Here is a 15,246-nt window from a genome sequence, read left to right on the forward strand (position 1 = left end):
CATGTGGTTTATCATATAAAGTCCATGTGACCAGACCAGAACATGTCTGAGTGCAGGGGAGAGTAGCATCATCATGAAGATTCACCTTTACTGAAGGAAAAGAACCTGAAAGACACATTAAGAAAAGAGAGTATAAAACGTTACAGTGGTGCTTGAAAGTTTAGGAACTCTTTAGAAGTTTCTATATTTCTACATATATATGAACTAAAACTTCATCAGATTGTCAAAAAGGTCCTGAAAGTAGATAAAGAGAAACAAATCAAACAAATGAAACAAAATAATACTGTCATTTATTTATAGAGGAAAATGTTTCATATCAAGGCAATAAATATCAACTTGTAAACAATATTTATTATTTAGAATGTTATTTATTTTATCTGTCATATCCATGCATGTTACAGCGCAAGTATCTATATATAATATATAATTATACATATATAAAATACATCCCACACTAAATAATCCCCTACACAACTGAACCACAGTGGCTTTTAATGAAAAAATATCAGATTGGTATTTACATCAGGCGACAATCAAATGCAAGACATCAGTATCAGATCAGTAGAGAAAAACTGGTATCATGCTCTCTCTATAAATACAGTAAAACTAAAAATAATCAACCATTCACTCAGACTACTTAAATATTCTTGGTTACTCAAATATGCATTTCTATGTAAGAGCAGAACTGACTGATACTGCTCATTCGTACGACTGCAGGGACATCTGTGCCTTCTATGTCTGTGTCTACATGACCATTCTGGTGAGCTTTTAATTAAATGGTTCTGAAATGCAAGTCTATTAGCAAAGTGACAGGAAATCTGTCCAATGAAATTGATTAATTTTGTCACTCTGGGGGCGGGCCATTAGCAACCTATCCCTTCTCAGTGTTCTGAAAAAAAGGTTACGACATTATTAGTAAAGGATCACTGTGTTCATGCTACCTTAGCCAGCTGACTATGAATGGGGTCTATGAGTGAGACAGACACTGTAGTTATACAGTAGGTACGACGAGCTGAGCATCCACAGTGAGTTATACAGTACAGTTCTCATGAATAGCAGCAATGCAATAAATATGTTTACAATCCTTTTAAATGTTAAAAAAATGGATAATATTGTTTATGCTGTGCAGCGCAAAATGAATTATTAAAAACAACCATCAGAATTTATTACTTAATTTAATAATAATTTTATTAAATATAAAGAAGATTAAATAAAGATAAAGGTCAAGCAGGTACAATAATCTGGTTAAAACACCAAAGTCATGGATGAAATTCTGATGACCTGAGGGAACCTGTTCTGTCCACTTACCAGCTATGACTGTCAGCAGCTGTAACAGCAGAACACAGTGACACCTGCTGCAGGACAGCATGACTGAGGAGACAAAAGAGAACCCAGTGAGTACTGTAGAGAGGAGACAGGAGAACCCAGTCAGTACTGTACAGAGGAGACAGGAGGACCCAGTCAGTACTGTACAGAGGAGACAGGACAACCCCAGTCAGTACTGTACAGGTAGGAGCAGAGTGATCACTATTAGGAAAAAAGTCACTTATTTACCGTACCCTGATTACAGCACCTGGCATAAAATAAACAGGACTAAACCCCACTACACCTCAGCAGCACAGTAATCCTCCTTTACCAGAGGGGGTTAATCCAGGGTCCAGAACATCACAGTCCTGTCTGCCAGTACGTTGTGTCACTGTTCAGCTCCCTTATTCCCAGCAGTCATGCTGTGATTAATATTTCTGGCAACATTAAAATACTAATCAGACGGGACTAATTTTCCAGTCATATGTACGTATAGCAACTTTACCACAAGACCTCTGGAGTGTATGACAGACTCACACAGGATCAGAAACTTCAGGCTAAATTACAGACATGTCAGTGGCTACTGGATTTACGTATTACTGTCTCACTAAAACATCCACGTGTGATACATAGCCTTCGTTGGTCGCAACCACTAAATATTTTTCACACATCTGCACAGAATTCTGTTATTTAATGAAACCACTTATAGTAATGACTTGGGTTTGAACATTAGCAGGTTACATATGTGTAGGGGAATTTACTTAAAACCTCTGAGAAGTCATTTGCCTATTCGAGCACTTCCGAGATTGGAGAAAAAAGCGCCCAAACTCAGATATGTGAACCCTGGATAATCGCCCGGGATTAAAAACCCGAGATTACAGCAAACAGCCATTTAGAGCAGGAAAAAGGCGCAATAATTATTACTGACACTGCAGTAGGTAAAATGACGGACATGGCGAGAGTAAAATCACTGAGGAACGAGGAAAATAATTACATTACCACACCTCGCCATGTCAAATGAATCCTGTCCGAAAGGTTTTAACACATGAGGTTCTGAACCTTGGTTCTGGGGACGCACCGCCCTGCACAGTTTCCCATCTGATCCAGCTCATGAAAGACTTGATGATCCAGAAAACCTGAAGCTGTCCGCCAGTGGATGCACTGTTACCAGCCTTAAATATTCATGACAAACACGGAAATAAACCCGAAACAGTTTTTCTTTGGGCTGATAAACTGTTCCTGGCAACATGCAGAATCAATTAGTCTGTAATGCACCTATAAAACAGGAGTATTGTAACGGTCAGTAATTTGCGGACTGTCCCCTTAAGTTACGTTTACGTAAAAGGCGTGTGCACGTAGGCCACGCGGAAGAGTTGGTTTTGTACTGTGCGTGACGGACGTTGCCGGACCCAGCTCTTCATTTATCGTTATTTACTTCTTTAGAAACGCGTTATGAGCTGTGGATGTTTTTACAACTCATGTTTGAGCTGTCTACAATACTCCAGGAGCGAGCCTGTGTCACCTGGTGAATAAACCAGCAAGTTTACTACTAAACTGAATGATTCTGCTCCGCATCTCCCCCACGTGCTTCACAGGCTTCTCTCTACCAGTTCCAAAGATCTGCTCATCTGGGTTGGAGCATAATTTAAACAGGACTAACTCCAAGTGTTACAGTATGTACTAAAGTAGACAGTTACTGTAGGTGCAAGGCAGGTGTTCTTAATAAAGTGACCGGTGAGTTTATGTAGCAACATTCGTACTTGGGATATTTATCTAACGACCTCGCAAATATTATTGTGGAGAAAAATGTGTGATAAAAAATAGAGGCAGTGAAACCCACTGGCTAATCACAGAGTGCGACAGTGCTTTTGAATATTATTATTATTATTATTATTATTATTATTTAATAGCAATAAAGGTTTGTACGCCACATGGACATTATCTCCTACCAAACGCATTTACTGAGGTAACTGCACGCAGGAGACACACAGTCCATCTACTGAACTGCAGCATAAGAAGGCAGAACAGCACGCGGAGGGAACAAAGCGCACAGCTACTATCGCTCAGTGCACGAGCTAAAGTCCCTAAATGAACACATGAACCCGTTCAACAGTCCGCGAGAACAACCAGAGTTCTTAGCAGACATGCAAACTTTAAAACAGCTGCACTAAACATTACATATTAATTTATTATCTATGCAGTTGCCTAGTTGCGTTCATAAATCAGACTTTCTGGCAGCTAGCGCGCATATTTGGACGGTAATCAGAAGTACATCGACATATAAACACTTTTAAACTCACCGCTAGAGATGTTGGAACTTGAAATGTCAAATTTTTTTCTCCTCCAAACCCTTATCTTTCTCTTTATGGTTCTTTCAACCTACAATTCACCAAGACACACAAGTGGCAGGCCAATCCGTTTCAACTCAGGCAAGCATGTATGCTTGCGGATAAATGTGTGTGCGGTTTATTTGTTTTTTCACGTGAAAGTTAAGAGGTGCGGTGTGACTGCGCAGGATGCGAGCGCCCCTGTTCCTCTCCGAGCAGAGGATAGGCAGCCGTATCCACGCAGTCTAAGCCACGCCGACCCGAAATGGGAACCCGAGTTTGACTTCAGCTTTCTGTTCGAGTACAGCGGCCGAGGCGGAGACACAGACACGGAGAGACGTTTGGAGGCAGGTCGCCGATTGCGCGTAAGCTCAGGTTCAGCCGCCCAGTTCAGTAAGATGATCAAGTGTATCTATTAATATTTTATATGAACTGTTACCTTATAGAAAGCATCACCCTTGCCGTTCCTGGCAGCTTCACTAAATATTACATATTAATTTATTATCTATGCAGATGGATACTTTTTCCGTCCTATATTGCTGAGCCGTTATGTTCATAAATCACTTTCTGACAGCTAGCGCGCATATCTGGACGGTAATCAGAAGTACATCTATATAAAAAATCTTAAACTCACCGTTACAGATGTCGCCTTTCAACCTGAAACTTGATTCAAAATGTTTCAAAAATTAAACCCGCGTGTAACCTCTGCCTAAAGGCGCCCTAATGAAATCATTCAGAGGGAGCACATCTCAGAAATTTCGTGTTAGATCAATGCAAATTAGCGCGGTGCCTCCAGAAATGTGTCTAGTACTATGTTGATAGTAATAAATCCTTTTAAACCCTCTCATGATTAATGACCCGAATGATTCACAGATTAGTAAATACAACAAATGACACTTAATTTAAAAAAAAACAAAAACGTATATCCCTGCACAAAAGAAAGCAATCGCGAAATAACAGAAGCAAATCACAAACAACGAAAACCGATTCAACATAAGTATGACCGATTAATGCAGTCACCTATTAACGTCACCACAAGCGGCGGAAAAAACTCAACGCGAAAAAAATACCAATATTAATATTTCTCTTACCCTCAGAGGCTTCAGTTGCAAATCAACCAATTGAATAATTACGGAAATTAGCAAATAAACGCTCAACAAAAATTGGTCAATACAGCAACGTAGTACGTGGATGTTCACAAACGTTTGTGTTAAGTAGTGATAGCAAACGCACTGACCCTTTTTCCTAACTGTACCAAACAAAAAAGTTCATTACTCACAGCTTCATGACACAGTACACAATAGCGGCATCTGGTGGCCAAAACTTCAAAGTGCTTTGTGCATCTGGTTGACAGATCTTTATTTGTTTAGGTAGTTGGTTAGTTATCTATTTATTTATTTCCAGCTTTTAAAACGTGTGCATGTCTTCAAAATCTCATTGCTGATGTGGGTACATACATCCAGGGCAGGATACTTTGATGGCTGAATAATGTGATGTATTCTATTACAATACATAAAACAGTAATATATTCAGAATACATTTAGAATGCACCCAGAACACATCTTACTAAGTCATATTTAAGAGCAAAACTATTTTATATATTTTAAATTTAAGTTCTAAATTGTGAACAGCTTATCATTAAACTGCCATCAATTTATGACTTTATAAATTAAAGAATTATAAATAATTATTATAATAGCGTTCTTATAAAATATTCTACCTTATTTGACGGCAAAAGTTAAGTGTTCAAACTTCAGAACGCTTTTTCCCATTTCCGGCTCTGTGGTCACGTGATCATTGTAGAACGAATGAAGCGCGAGCGTGTTTCATGTTTGAATCACGCGCCAAGGTTCAGGTTCAAGTTCGACATTTAGCGGTGAGTTTAAAAGTGTTTATATGTCGATGTACTTCTGATTACCGTCCAAATATGCGCGCTAGCTGCCAGAAAGTCTGATTTATGAACGCAACTAGCCAACTGCATAGATAATAAGTTAATATGTAATATTTAGTGCAGCTGTTTTAAAGTTTGCATGTCTGCTAAGAACTCTGATTGTTCTCGCGGACTGTTGAACGGGTTCATGTGTTCATTTAGGGACTTTAGCTCCTGCACCAGACCAGAGTCTTAACAAACATTATCGCGCTTGTGTGAGAAGCTGAGAGGAGACGCGAGTAGCTGCTTGTTGTGGCGCTTCGGCTCCTCTCCATGAATCATGGACTTGTGAGTATCGGAACAACCAGCCCCGTGTGTCTCAGACGCTTCATTCTCCACTTGTGCACCAACGAGTTATAACACAAACGCTTGTGAACATCCACGTGCTATATTGACCAAAAGTGCGAATGTTTCTACATAAACTAACCGGTCACTTTATTAAGAACACCTGCCTTGCACCTACAGTAACTGTCTACTTTAGTACATACTGTAACGCTTGGAGTTAGTCCTGTTTAAATTATGCTCCAACCCAGATGAGCAGATCTTTGGAACTGGTAGAGAGAAGCCTGTGAAGCACGTGGAGGAGATGCGGACCAGAATCACTCAGTTTAGTAGTAAACTTGCTGGTTTATTCACCACGTGACACAGGCTCGCTCCTGGAGTATTGTAGACAGCTCATACATGAGTTGTAAAAACATCCACAGCTCATAACGCGTTACTAAATAAGTAAATAACGATAAATGAAGATCTGGGTCCAGCAACGTCCGTCACGCACAGTACAAAACCAGCTCTTTCGCGTGGGCTACGTGCACACGCCTTTTACGTAAACGTAACTTAAGGGGACAGTCCGCAAATTACTGACCCTTACAGTACTCCTGTTTTATAGGTGCATTACAGACTAATTGATTCTGCATGTTGCCAGGAACATCTTATCAGCCCAAAGAAAAACTGTTTCAGGTTTATTTCCGTGTTTGTCATGACATATAAGGCTGGTAACAGTGCACCCGCTGGCAGACAGTTTCAGGTTTTCTGGGTCATCAAGTCTTTCATGAGCTGGATCAGATGGAAAACTGTGCAGGGCGGTGGGTCCCCAGAACCGGGGTTCAGAACCTCATATGTGTTAAGAATATTCAGACAGGATTCATTTGACATGGCGAGGTGCGGTGATGTAATCATTTCCCTCGTTCCTCAGTGATTTTACTCTCGCCATGTCAGTCATTTTACCTACTGCAGCGTCAGCAAGAATTCTTGCACCTTTTTCCTGCTATAAACGGTTGTTTGCTGTAATCTCAGGGGTTTTTAAATCCCGGGTGAATATCCAGGGTTCACGTATCAGAGTTTGGGCGCTTTTATCTCCAATCACGGAAGTGCTCGAGGAGGCAAATGACTTCTCAGAAGTTTTAAGTAAATTCCCCTACACGTATGTAACCTGCTAATATTCAAACCCAAGTCATTATTATTATAAGTGGTTTCATTAAATAACAGAATTCTGTGCAGATGTGTGAAAAATATTCTGTGGTTTCTTTCAACGAAAGCTACGCATCACACGTGGTTATTTTTGTGAGATGGTAATACGTAAATCCAGTAGCCACTGACATGTCTGTAATTTATCCCGAGGTTTCTGATCCTGTGTGCGAGTCTGTCATACACTCTAGAGGTCTTGTGGTAAAGTTGCTTTACGTATACGACTGGAAAATGAGTCCCGTCTGATTAGTAGTTTAATGTTGCCAGAAATATCAAACACAGCATGACTGCTGGGAATAAGGGAACTAAAGTGACACAACGTACAGGCAGGCAGGACTGTGATGTTCTGGACCCTGGACTAACCCCCTCTGGTAAAGGAGGATTACTGTGCTGCTGAGGTGTAGTGGGGTTTAGTCCCGTTTCTACTGTGAGATAGATGGTGCTTTAGTCCCGTTTCTTTTATGGCAGGTGGTATAATCAGGGTACTGTAAATAAGCGACTTTTTTCCTAATAGTGATCACTCTGAGATTTACTCAGCTGCTCCTACCTGTACAGTACTGACTGGGTTCTCCTGTCTCCTCTGTACAGTACTGACTGGGTTCTCCTGTCTCCTCTGTACAGTACTGACTGGGTTCTCCTGTCTCCTCTGTACAGTACTGACTGGGTTCTCCTGTCTCCTCTGTACAGTACTGACTGGGTTCTCCTGTCTCCTCTGTACAGTACTGACTGGGTTCTCCTGTCTCCTCTGTACAGTACTGACTGGGTTCTCCTGTCTCCTCTGTACAGTACTGACTGGGTTCTCCTGTCTCCTCTGTACAGTACTGACTGGGTTCTCCTGTCTCCTCTGTACAGTACTGACTGGGTTCTCCTGTCTCCTCTGTACAGTACTGACTGGGTTCTCCTGTCTCCTCAGACATGCTGAGCAGGTGTCACTGTGTTCTGCTGTTACAGCTGCTGACAGTCATAGCTGGTAAGTGGATAGAACAGGTTCTCTCAGGTCATCAGAATTTCATCCTTGACTTTGGTGTGTTAACCGGACTATTGTACCTGCTTGACCTTTATCTTTATTTAATCTTCTTTATATTTAATAAAATTATTATTAAATTAATTAATACATTCTGATGGTTGTTTTTAATAATTCATTTTGCGCTGCACAGCGTAAACGATGCCATCCATTTTTATAACATTTAAATGGATAAACAAGTTTACTGCATTGCTGCTATTCATGAGAACTGTACTGTATAACTCACTGTGGATGCTCGGCTCCTTGTACCTACTGTATAACTACAGTGTCTGTCTCACTCATATACCCCATTCTTAGTCAGCTGGCTAAGGTAACATGAACACAGTGATACTTTACTAATAATGTCATAACCTTTTTTTCAGAACACTGAGAAGGGATAGGTTGCTAATGGCCCACCCACAGAATGAGAAACATAAAATTATTAAATTTCATTGGACAGATTTCCTGTCATTTTGCTAATAGACTTGCATTTCAGAACCCTTTAATTAAAAGATCACCAGAATGGTCATGTAGACACAGACATAGAAGGCACAGATGTCCCTGCAGCCGTACTAATGAGCAGTATCAGTCAGTTCTGCTCTTACTTAGAAATGCATCTTTGAGTAACCAAGCATATTTAAGTAGCCTGAGTGAATGGGTTGATTATTTTTAGTTTTACTGTATTTATAGAGAGAGCACGATACCAGTTTTTCTCTATTGATCTGATACTGATGTCTTGCATTTGATTGTCGCCTGATATCAATACCAATCTAATATTTTTTCATTAAAAGCCACTGTGGTTCAATTGTGTAGGGGATTATTTAGTGTGGGATGTATTTTATATATGTATAATTATATATTATATATAGATACTTGCGCTGTATCATGCATGGATATGACAGATAAAATAAATAACATTCTAAATAATAAATATTGTTTACAAGTTGATATTTATTGCCTTGATATGTAATATTGGGTCGTTTTCCTCTCTAAATAAATTACAGTCTAATATTTGGTCTCATTTGTTTCTCTTTATCTAATTTCAGGACTTGTTTGACAATCTGATGAAGTTTTAGTTCAAATATTTGCAGAAATATAGAAACTTCTAAACGGTTCACAAACTTTCAAGCACCACTGTAACGTTTTAAACTCTCTTTTCTTAATGTGTCTTTAAGGCTTTTTTCCTTCAGTAAAGGTGAATCTTCATGATGCTGCTACTCTCCCCTGCACTCAGATGTGTTCTGGTCTGCTCACATGGACTGTGTCCTTTAAACAACTTGACATTCTGGCTCAATGTAACCAGACATCCTGCCAGTCAGAGGAGGGATTTCACATGTCCCATGATCAGTACCTGAAGGGAGATCTCTCCCTCACCATCACTGATGTTGATTACACTAAGAGGACCTGGTACACCTGCGCTTGTAATGGTAAAGACATCTGTGATGTGAGTCTACAGATAGAGGGTAAGTATCCTCGTGGATTATCTAGCTATTGTTACTAAACCATTATTAATGTAGACAGATAGAACTTGATTTATCTGGGGTAAATAAAGTAGAACAGAAAACTTCACAAACATTAGATATGTGGGGGAAACACAGAAGGAGCTTGTAGAATGTTTAAATGTTTATATCAGATTTGTAGTTCTGAGGTTACATGGTCAAATCAGTTGTATATTGCATTCAAGTTTCTAATTCTTTTCCACAGCCTGGAATTCTTCAGTTCAGATTAACCCTGGTGAACCTCTGGTGCTGGATTTGCTCATATCAGAGTCAGTGGAGTTGATTTATAACAGCACAGGTGCAGCTGCTTCCTCTAGTGGACAGATCTGCACAGTGGCTGGACACTCACTGAAGTGTGAACCTGAATACACTCAGAGAGTGTCACTAATCTCTACTGTTGAGCTGAGAGGAACAGCTCCATCTGATAGTGGTGTTTACAGCATCAGAGACATTAAGAATGAAGAGATTATTCAGACATACACAGTTACTGTGGAAGGTAAGTGTGGTTACTGTGATTGTAATGTTGCCTAGAGTTGAGGTCCTGTTTATCTAAGCATATCTCCAATAAAGCATGTGGACCTGGTTGATTTTCACTGGACTCTTTGTGGTGAATTCTCACATGGACACTCACATGGACAGCCACTGATGTTTTACGGCACTTGGTGTGATTCCTGCTTACTCATACCAAAACAATCATGAGATATTGAGTGATGAGTCAGAAAATTTGAATTGTTTGTGTTTGAAGGTGTTACAGCCTTGTTTGTGTTATGGGTAGGGTTATTTGTGTTTGTTTACATTTGTTACATTTATGTTTGTTCAGTGAGTATTTGTTGTGGTTTTGGGCCTCTGCTTGTTAAATCATTCTCAGTTATCGCATCACCTCTTTCTGGATGTGTTCACTGTTGTAAATATTATTCTGTGTATAGTGTATTGTAGTAGTCTTGCGTGAATCGTAGTTGGGAAGTTTGGAGTTTGACACCTTTTTTATTTGCTCAGTTCTTTACTTCTGTTAGTTTTTGGAAGTTAGGGAGGGTTATTGTGCTTAATTTGGTTTGTGTTCAGTTGAGACAGTTGGTTGTTTTGGGCAGCAGTGGTTGGCATGTTTGCCTCTCAGCCTTTGAGTCCCTCCCTGGGTGGAGTTTCCGTGTTGTCTGTGTGGGTTTCCTCTGGGGTCCTCCCAAAAACATGGAGGTTAGGATGACTGGATACTCTAAAACTGTTTGTTTGTGTGTGTGTGTGTGTGTGTGTGTCCGTGTCCGTGTCCGTGTCCGTCCAGTGATGGTTGGTGCTCTGTCCTGGTCTAAACCTCCTCCCCTTCTCCTACACCTGTTCAGTCCCCCAGGGGTCTGTAGTTTCTGATAGAGAGAACACTGTGTGTAAATTGGCTGCTGCTTCTCATCTGTTTGTGAGTGATTTCTGTCTGTAAAGCGTCCTTGAGTTTGAGAAAGGCGCTAAATAAATGTAACCAACTAAATAATAATTTTTTATTTCTAGTGTGTCTTATGGTTTTTTTTTTTTTTTTTTAGTTTGGCCTTGTCTGCTCCTGAAGCTCAATCCCTCTACATACGACCCTCAATAAATCAACAAATACTTCACCCTCAATACCACTGTTTACTCTAGTAATTATGCTGTGTGTTAATATGTAAATGTAGTCAGTGATGGTGCAGTAATTATGCTGTGTGTTAATATGACACTGGAGCTTCAGCAGTGATCATAGTTATGACGGAGCACAGGTGGTGATCAGGGTGGTTGTTGTTGTTGTATACACACACACCCCCCCCCCCCCTTTGTGTAGCTCATTCTCGCCACTGGTTCATTCACTTTGAACTCTCAGTATGTTGCTATTCTACATTTACAACAATATCTCTCTACAAGATCCAGATTTGTTTTAGTTTGATTTCTAAACAGTTCTCCATCACTGTACTAGTTACTTCCTGATTGAATTTGATTGGATACTGATATCCAGGTGGGAGGTGCTGAGCTCACCAGAGAACACACACAAATCTGTAGAAGTGGTTACTATGGTAACTGGTGAAACATTATGCGTACCTACTTGTTAAGATCTTGTGCAGTGATGCTGTTGAGATCTTTTTGTAAGGAACTGGAGCTGAACTGCCCTTGTCCCACAATCCCTCTCAATCCCATCACAGTGACCACTCTGGTACATACACATATGATTATAACTCTGTACTGTTTAAAGAGTTGTTCATAATTTCTGACCATTTTTATGTCTGTGTCTGTTGCAGAAGTCCAGCCACGTCCCAATCAGAGCTCCACAGTGACGGTGTTGACGGTGCTCCTGGCTCTGACGGGGGCGGGGCTTGTGGCAGCAGTGCTGGTGATTGTGCAGCTGAGGAAAAAAATCCCGGAGCTCTAGAAAGGAAGTACAGTGAATGGAACAGTAACCATGACAACAGAGGAGTTAATATGAATGGACTAAACCACTCAGATGAAGAGCAGAGGTGATCTCCCAATAATAACCGTGAGAGTCTGAGAGATGATAAATTATTTCGTTCTCTTTTACACACAGACAAACGTATCCGCACTGCCTTTCTCTGTCCCATTCAGGGGTCAAAGATCAGTGTATGTTCGGTCATGCATGATTAAAAATGTAATCACATTAGCTCTCCTGAAGCTCAACTGGTAGAGCAGGTACACTAAGATTTGATCCTCAGAGAGCACACATGCTGTCATACTGATAAATATGTATCAGTCACTATAAGAGCATCTGCCCAGTACTGTAAATGTAATGTAAAGATGTTTACGTAAACATTACTGTGAGATCCTGTGATGTAATTTAATGCACATTAAATACTTTTGTTAGCTCATGGAAAAACCGGACATTTTGTCTGGAGCATCTTTGAATAGTTTAAATATTTTAGTTGCCATTTGTCAACATGTTTTAATTAAGAGTCCCCCTTATTGTTCAGGTTATAATTTCAAGAGTCTCCCTTATTGCTCAGGTTATAATTTCAATAGTCTCCCATGTGGTCTTGGTGATTATGGTCAGTTGTTGTGGTTGGTTTTCCCAATGCTGTAATGCTGCATTAATTTCAAAGCATTGTATTATGGAAACAGGCCTCATGTCATTTGGCCTGCTTCATGCCACTTGTGACAAATGTTTCAGATCATTAAACAAATTTACTTGTTATCTTTGTCCAATATTAAAACACAAAATGCAGTTTTTAAATGAAGGTTTTTATTATTAACGAGAAAATAAATAGGACCTGCGAGACAAAGTGAAGTAGACCAAAAGATCCTTAAAACTAGACAGCATGCTGCGAGCCAAAGAAATTCAGAAACTCATCGTCTTACTTTCAGATATGTAATGAGCATTGATTTAGGCAGAAATTCACCAGGACACTTCACAACACAGTTAGTAATGCTATAAAATGTCATTTAAGATATAATTGGTTCAGTAATAGTACAGTTTTGAAGAGAACCACAACCGAGGCATACAAGCGCTAATCTTTTTGTATATCTGTAACGGCGTCAGTCCTACCCACTAGCCTTTCTCTGCCCAAACGTAGATCACTGTCGCCTGATTACTGATTAATTACACCAGTCTCTCATTTTAGTTTCTTTTATAACCTCCCTTTTCCCATAGTATCCTCGCGAAGTATTGCATTCTCATGCATACCGAGCGTTTCTTGTTTCTGTTGCTTTCCCCCTAAACACCACCTCACTCTTAGCCCCTTACACAACCTCGGATTCTACCTTCTGGTTTGGACTTGGACTGCCCTTGACTCTCCCCTTCACCATTCCACTCCTGTTTATGACTACCCTTCTATTTTGCCTCACAAGTCCTTCCTGCCTGTACTGAAAATAAACTCTTGCATTTGGATCCACACTTACCTGTGTCCTGACGATTCCTTACAACATCCTTGTATGATGCACTTACATACGCGTGACCCACCTTGCTCAGACCACGTTAGGCTGTTGTGCATGTAGATATCAGGAGCACACGCAGTGAACGTATTCCAAGGCTGTACTTCACAAAAGGAGCAGACCGTGGTGCACTTACAGGTGTAGGGCTGCACCCAAAACGTTCTCGCCCCAGTTCTGAGAATCCTGATCTGTGCAGCCAGTGAGGATTTATTACGACACCTTCACTTTTTTCTCTCTTTGCATTCAAATGTTTAATTATTCAATTTTTGGTGTATACAATGAGTCCCTTTTCTATCTAATTTAATCTTATTTATTCAAAAGAGGCACTTTTTTCTCTCTAAACAGAAAATGTCTCCTGATAACTTAGGTTTATTTTAGGTTCGGTTTTAAAATTAGGTTTATTTTAGTCCGTGATGATCAAAACCGTACCATATGGAGCTGTCTTCAATCGTATTAGCTTTTCAAAGCTTCAAATGTGAAGTTTTACATTCATTTTTGTAGACTTTTTAAAATCCAGTTGCCTAACTCTTTCTGGCATCATCCACTGGTTCACTGTATCACTGTATGTGACAGTTTCTCTTCCGCCAGCTTGCCTGAACGTTGGTATATTTTGACAGTTTTCAGTCTGTTCTGCAATGCTTTCCTTTGTACAGTTATCCATGCTTGGTTAAATATGTGGATTCAGATCTGGAATAAATACTAACATACCCATTAAAGATGTTCCTACATGCTGCAGTATGTTTTTCCATTTTTTATTTTTGTTTATTTTTTTGGACAGCTAATAAGTTAAAAACAATTTGCAGACACTTCAATACTGAACAAAGCAGAATATCCCGATACATTTTAGACAGTTTACATCAGTGTCCAGGATACATTCCAAGAACATCTTAACCTTTACAGCATTTGGCAGGTGCTCTTATTCAAAGCCAATCACATTTTAAAGCAAATTCTAGCTGGTTATTCATTAATAGGTCTTTGTCATTGCTGTACATCAAAAAAGCTGTAATACCAATAATATACAAGAAATACTTCTAAAAGAGCAAGAATTTGCCTCTCCAAAGCAAGACATGCCTCTTTCTTCCGCATCAAAATTTTTGCTTGTATTAAAAGTCAAATCCTAAAACCTTGGCAAGTTAAACAACCAGAATTTTTGATGCACCTTGTTCCTCACTGCACTAGTGCTCTGCATATGTAAAAATGAAGACCCAGAACATGCAAAGATGTCATCAAAATATAGAATAGTTGCTTTAAGGAATCTAAAATCTACGATTGTCAATATTTGTTTATCACAGCTGCTAGCTAGTGTAACTAGTTAAGAGTGCATTACGACCAATATCTAGCTAAGGTTAGCTACTTTGAGTGGTTACCTACCTAACCTAGCTAGCTGCTTTACTTGGCTATTTTATTCTGACATGTTCCAATCAAAATGAAATGAATAATCTCTTCTGATTGTTTTCTGAATCAATTCTTGATGATTCAGGGTAGCTAGCTAACCTAGTAAATTTAGCCACCTGGTCAAAGTGTAAAAGCCATGATTATTAAGGTTGTCTGCCAGATTTAATTTAAAAAAAGAAAGAAACAAGTTCACATGAAATGGGCCTTTATGAAGACATTGCTTTAGCCAGCGATGCTGACTTTTGTATCATAGCAAGCTTTAGCTAGCTAACCTAGCTAGTTAGATACTCGATAGAAATCTGATCATTTCCAATGTACCATTACGGGAGGAGAAAAAACACCAAAATAATCTAGGGTGAAGTTTAAGATAGCATGTTAACTAATCATCGGCATGTGAGTGACTATATCAGCTGATACCTGCCTGTAAAGTGTCCT

General features: G+C 39.7%; 1 protein-coding gene and 1 long non-coding RNA gene across 6 annotated transcripts; one reads left to right on the forward strand and one right to left on the reverse strand.

Annotated features, from left to right (window-relative positions):
- Positions 1–14: 14 nt before the first annotated feature.
- Positions 15–5,195, reverse strand: LOC145657085 (uncharacterized). Its single transcript, XR_014122948.1, has 3 exons — positions 4,724–5,195; positions 1,309–1,371; positions 15–105 (listed from the first exon to the last, which is right to left on the reverse strand). It is a non-coding gene; the product is annotated as an uncharacterized LOC145657085 (long non-coding RNA).
- Positions 5,196–5,447: 252 nt separating this feature from the next.
- LOC145657081 (uncharacterized) lies at positions 5,448–14,299 on the forward strand. Of its 5 annotated transcripts, none has more exons than XM_081711628.1 (6): positions 5,448–5,508; positions 5,725–5,850; positions 7,940–7,996; positions 9,205–9,492; positions 9,734–10,024; positions 11,775–14,299. In XM_081711628.1, the coding sequence occupies exons 3-6, from the start codon at positions 7,942–7,944 to the stop codon at positions 11,903–11,905; spliced, it is 765 nt and encodes a 254-aa protein (XP_081567754.1). In that variant the 5' UTR covers positions 5,448–5,508; positions 5,725–5,850; positions 7,940–7,941; the 3' UTR covers positions 11,906–14,299. The 5 variants fall into 5 exon arrangements, with proteins under 5 accessions (XP_081567754.1, XP_081567761.1, XP_081567758.1 ...); XM_081711635.1 differs by having other exon boundaries at positions 9,220–9,492; XM_081711632.1 differs by lacking the exon at positions 5,725–5,850 and having other exon boundaries at positions 5,449–5,508.
- Positions 14,300–15,246: the final 947 nt, after the last annotated feature.

The sequence above is a fragment of the Electrophorus electricus genome, chromosome 1, assembly GCF_041902795.1.
Source record: "Electrophorus electricus isolate QZ-2024a chromosome 1, ASM4190279v1, whole genome shotgun sequence".
NCBI lineage: Eukaryota > Metazoa > Chordata > Actinopteri > Gymnotiformes > Gymnotidae > Electrophorus > Electrophorus electricus.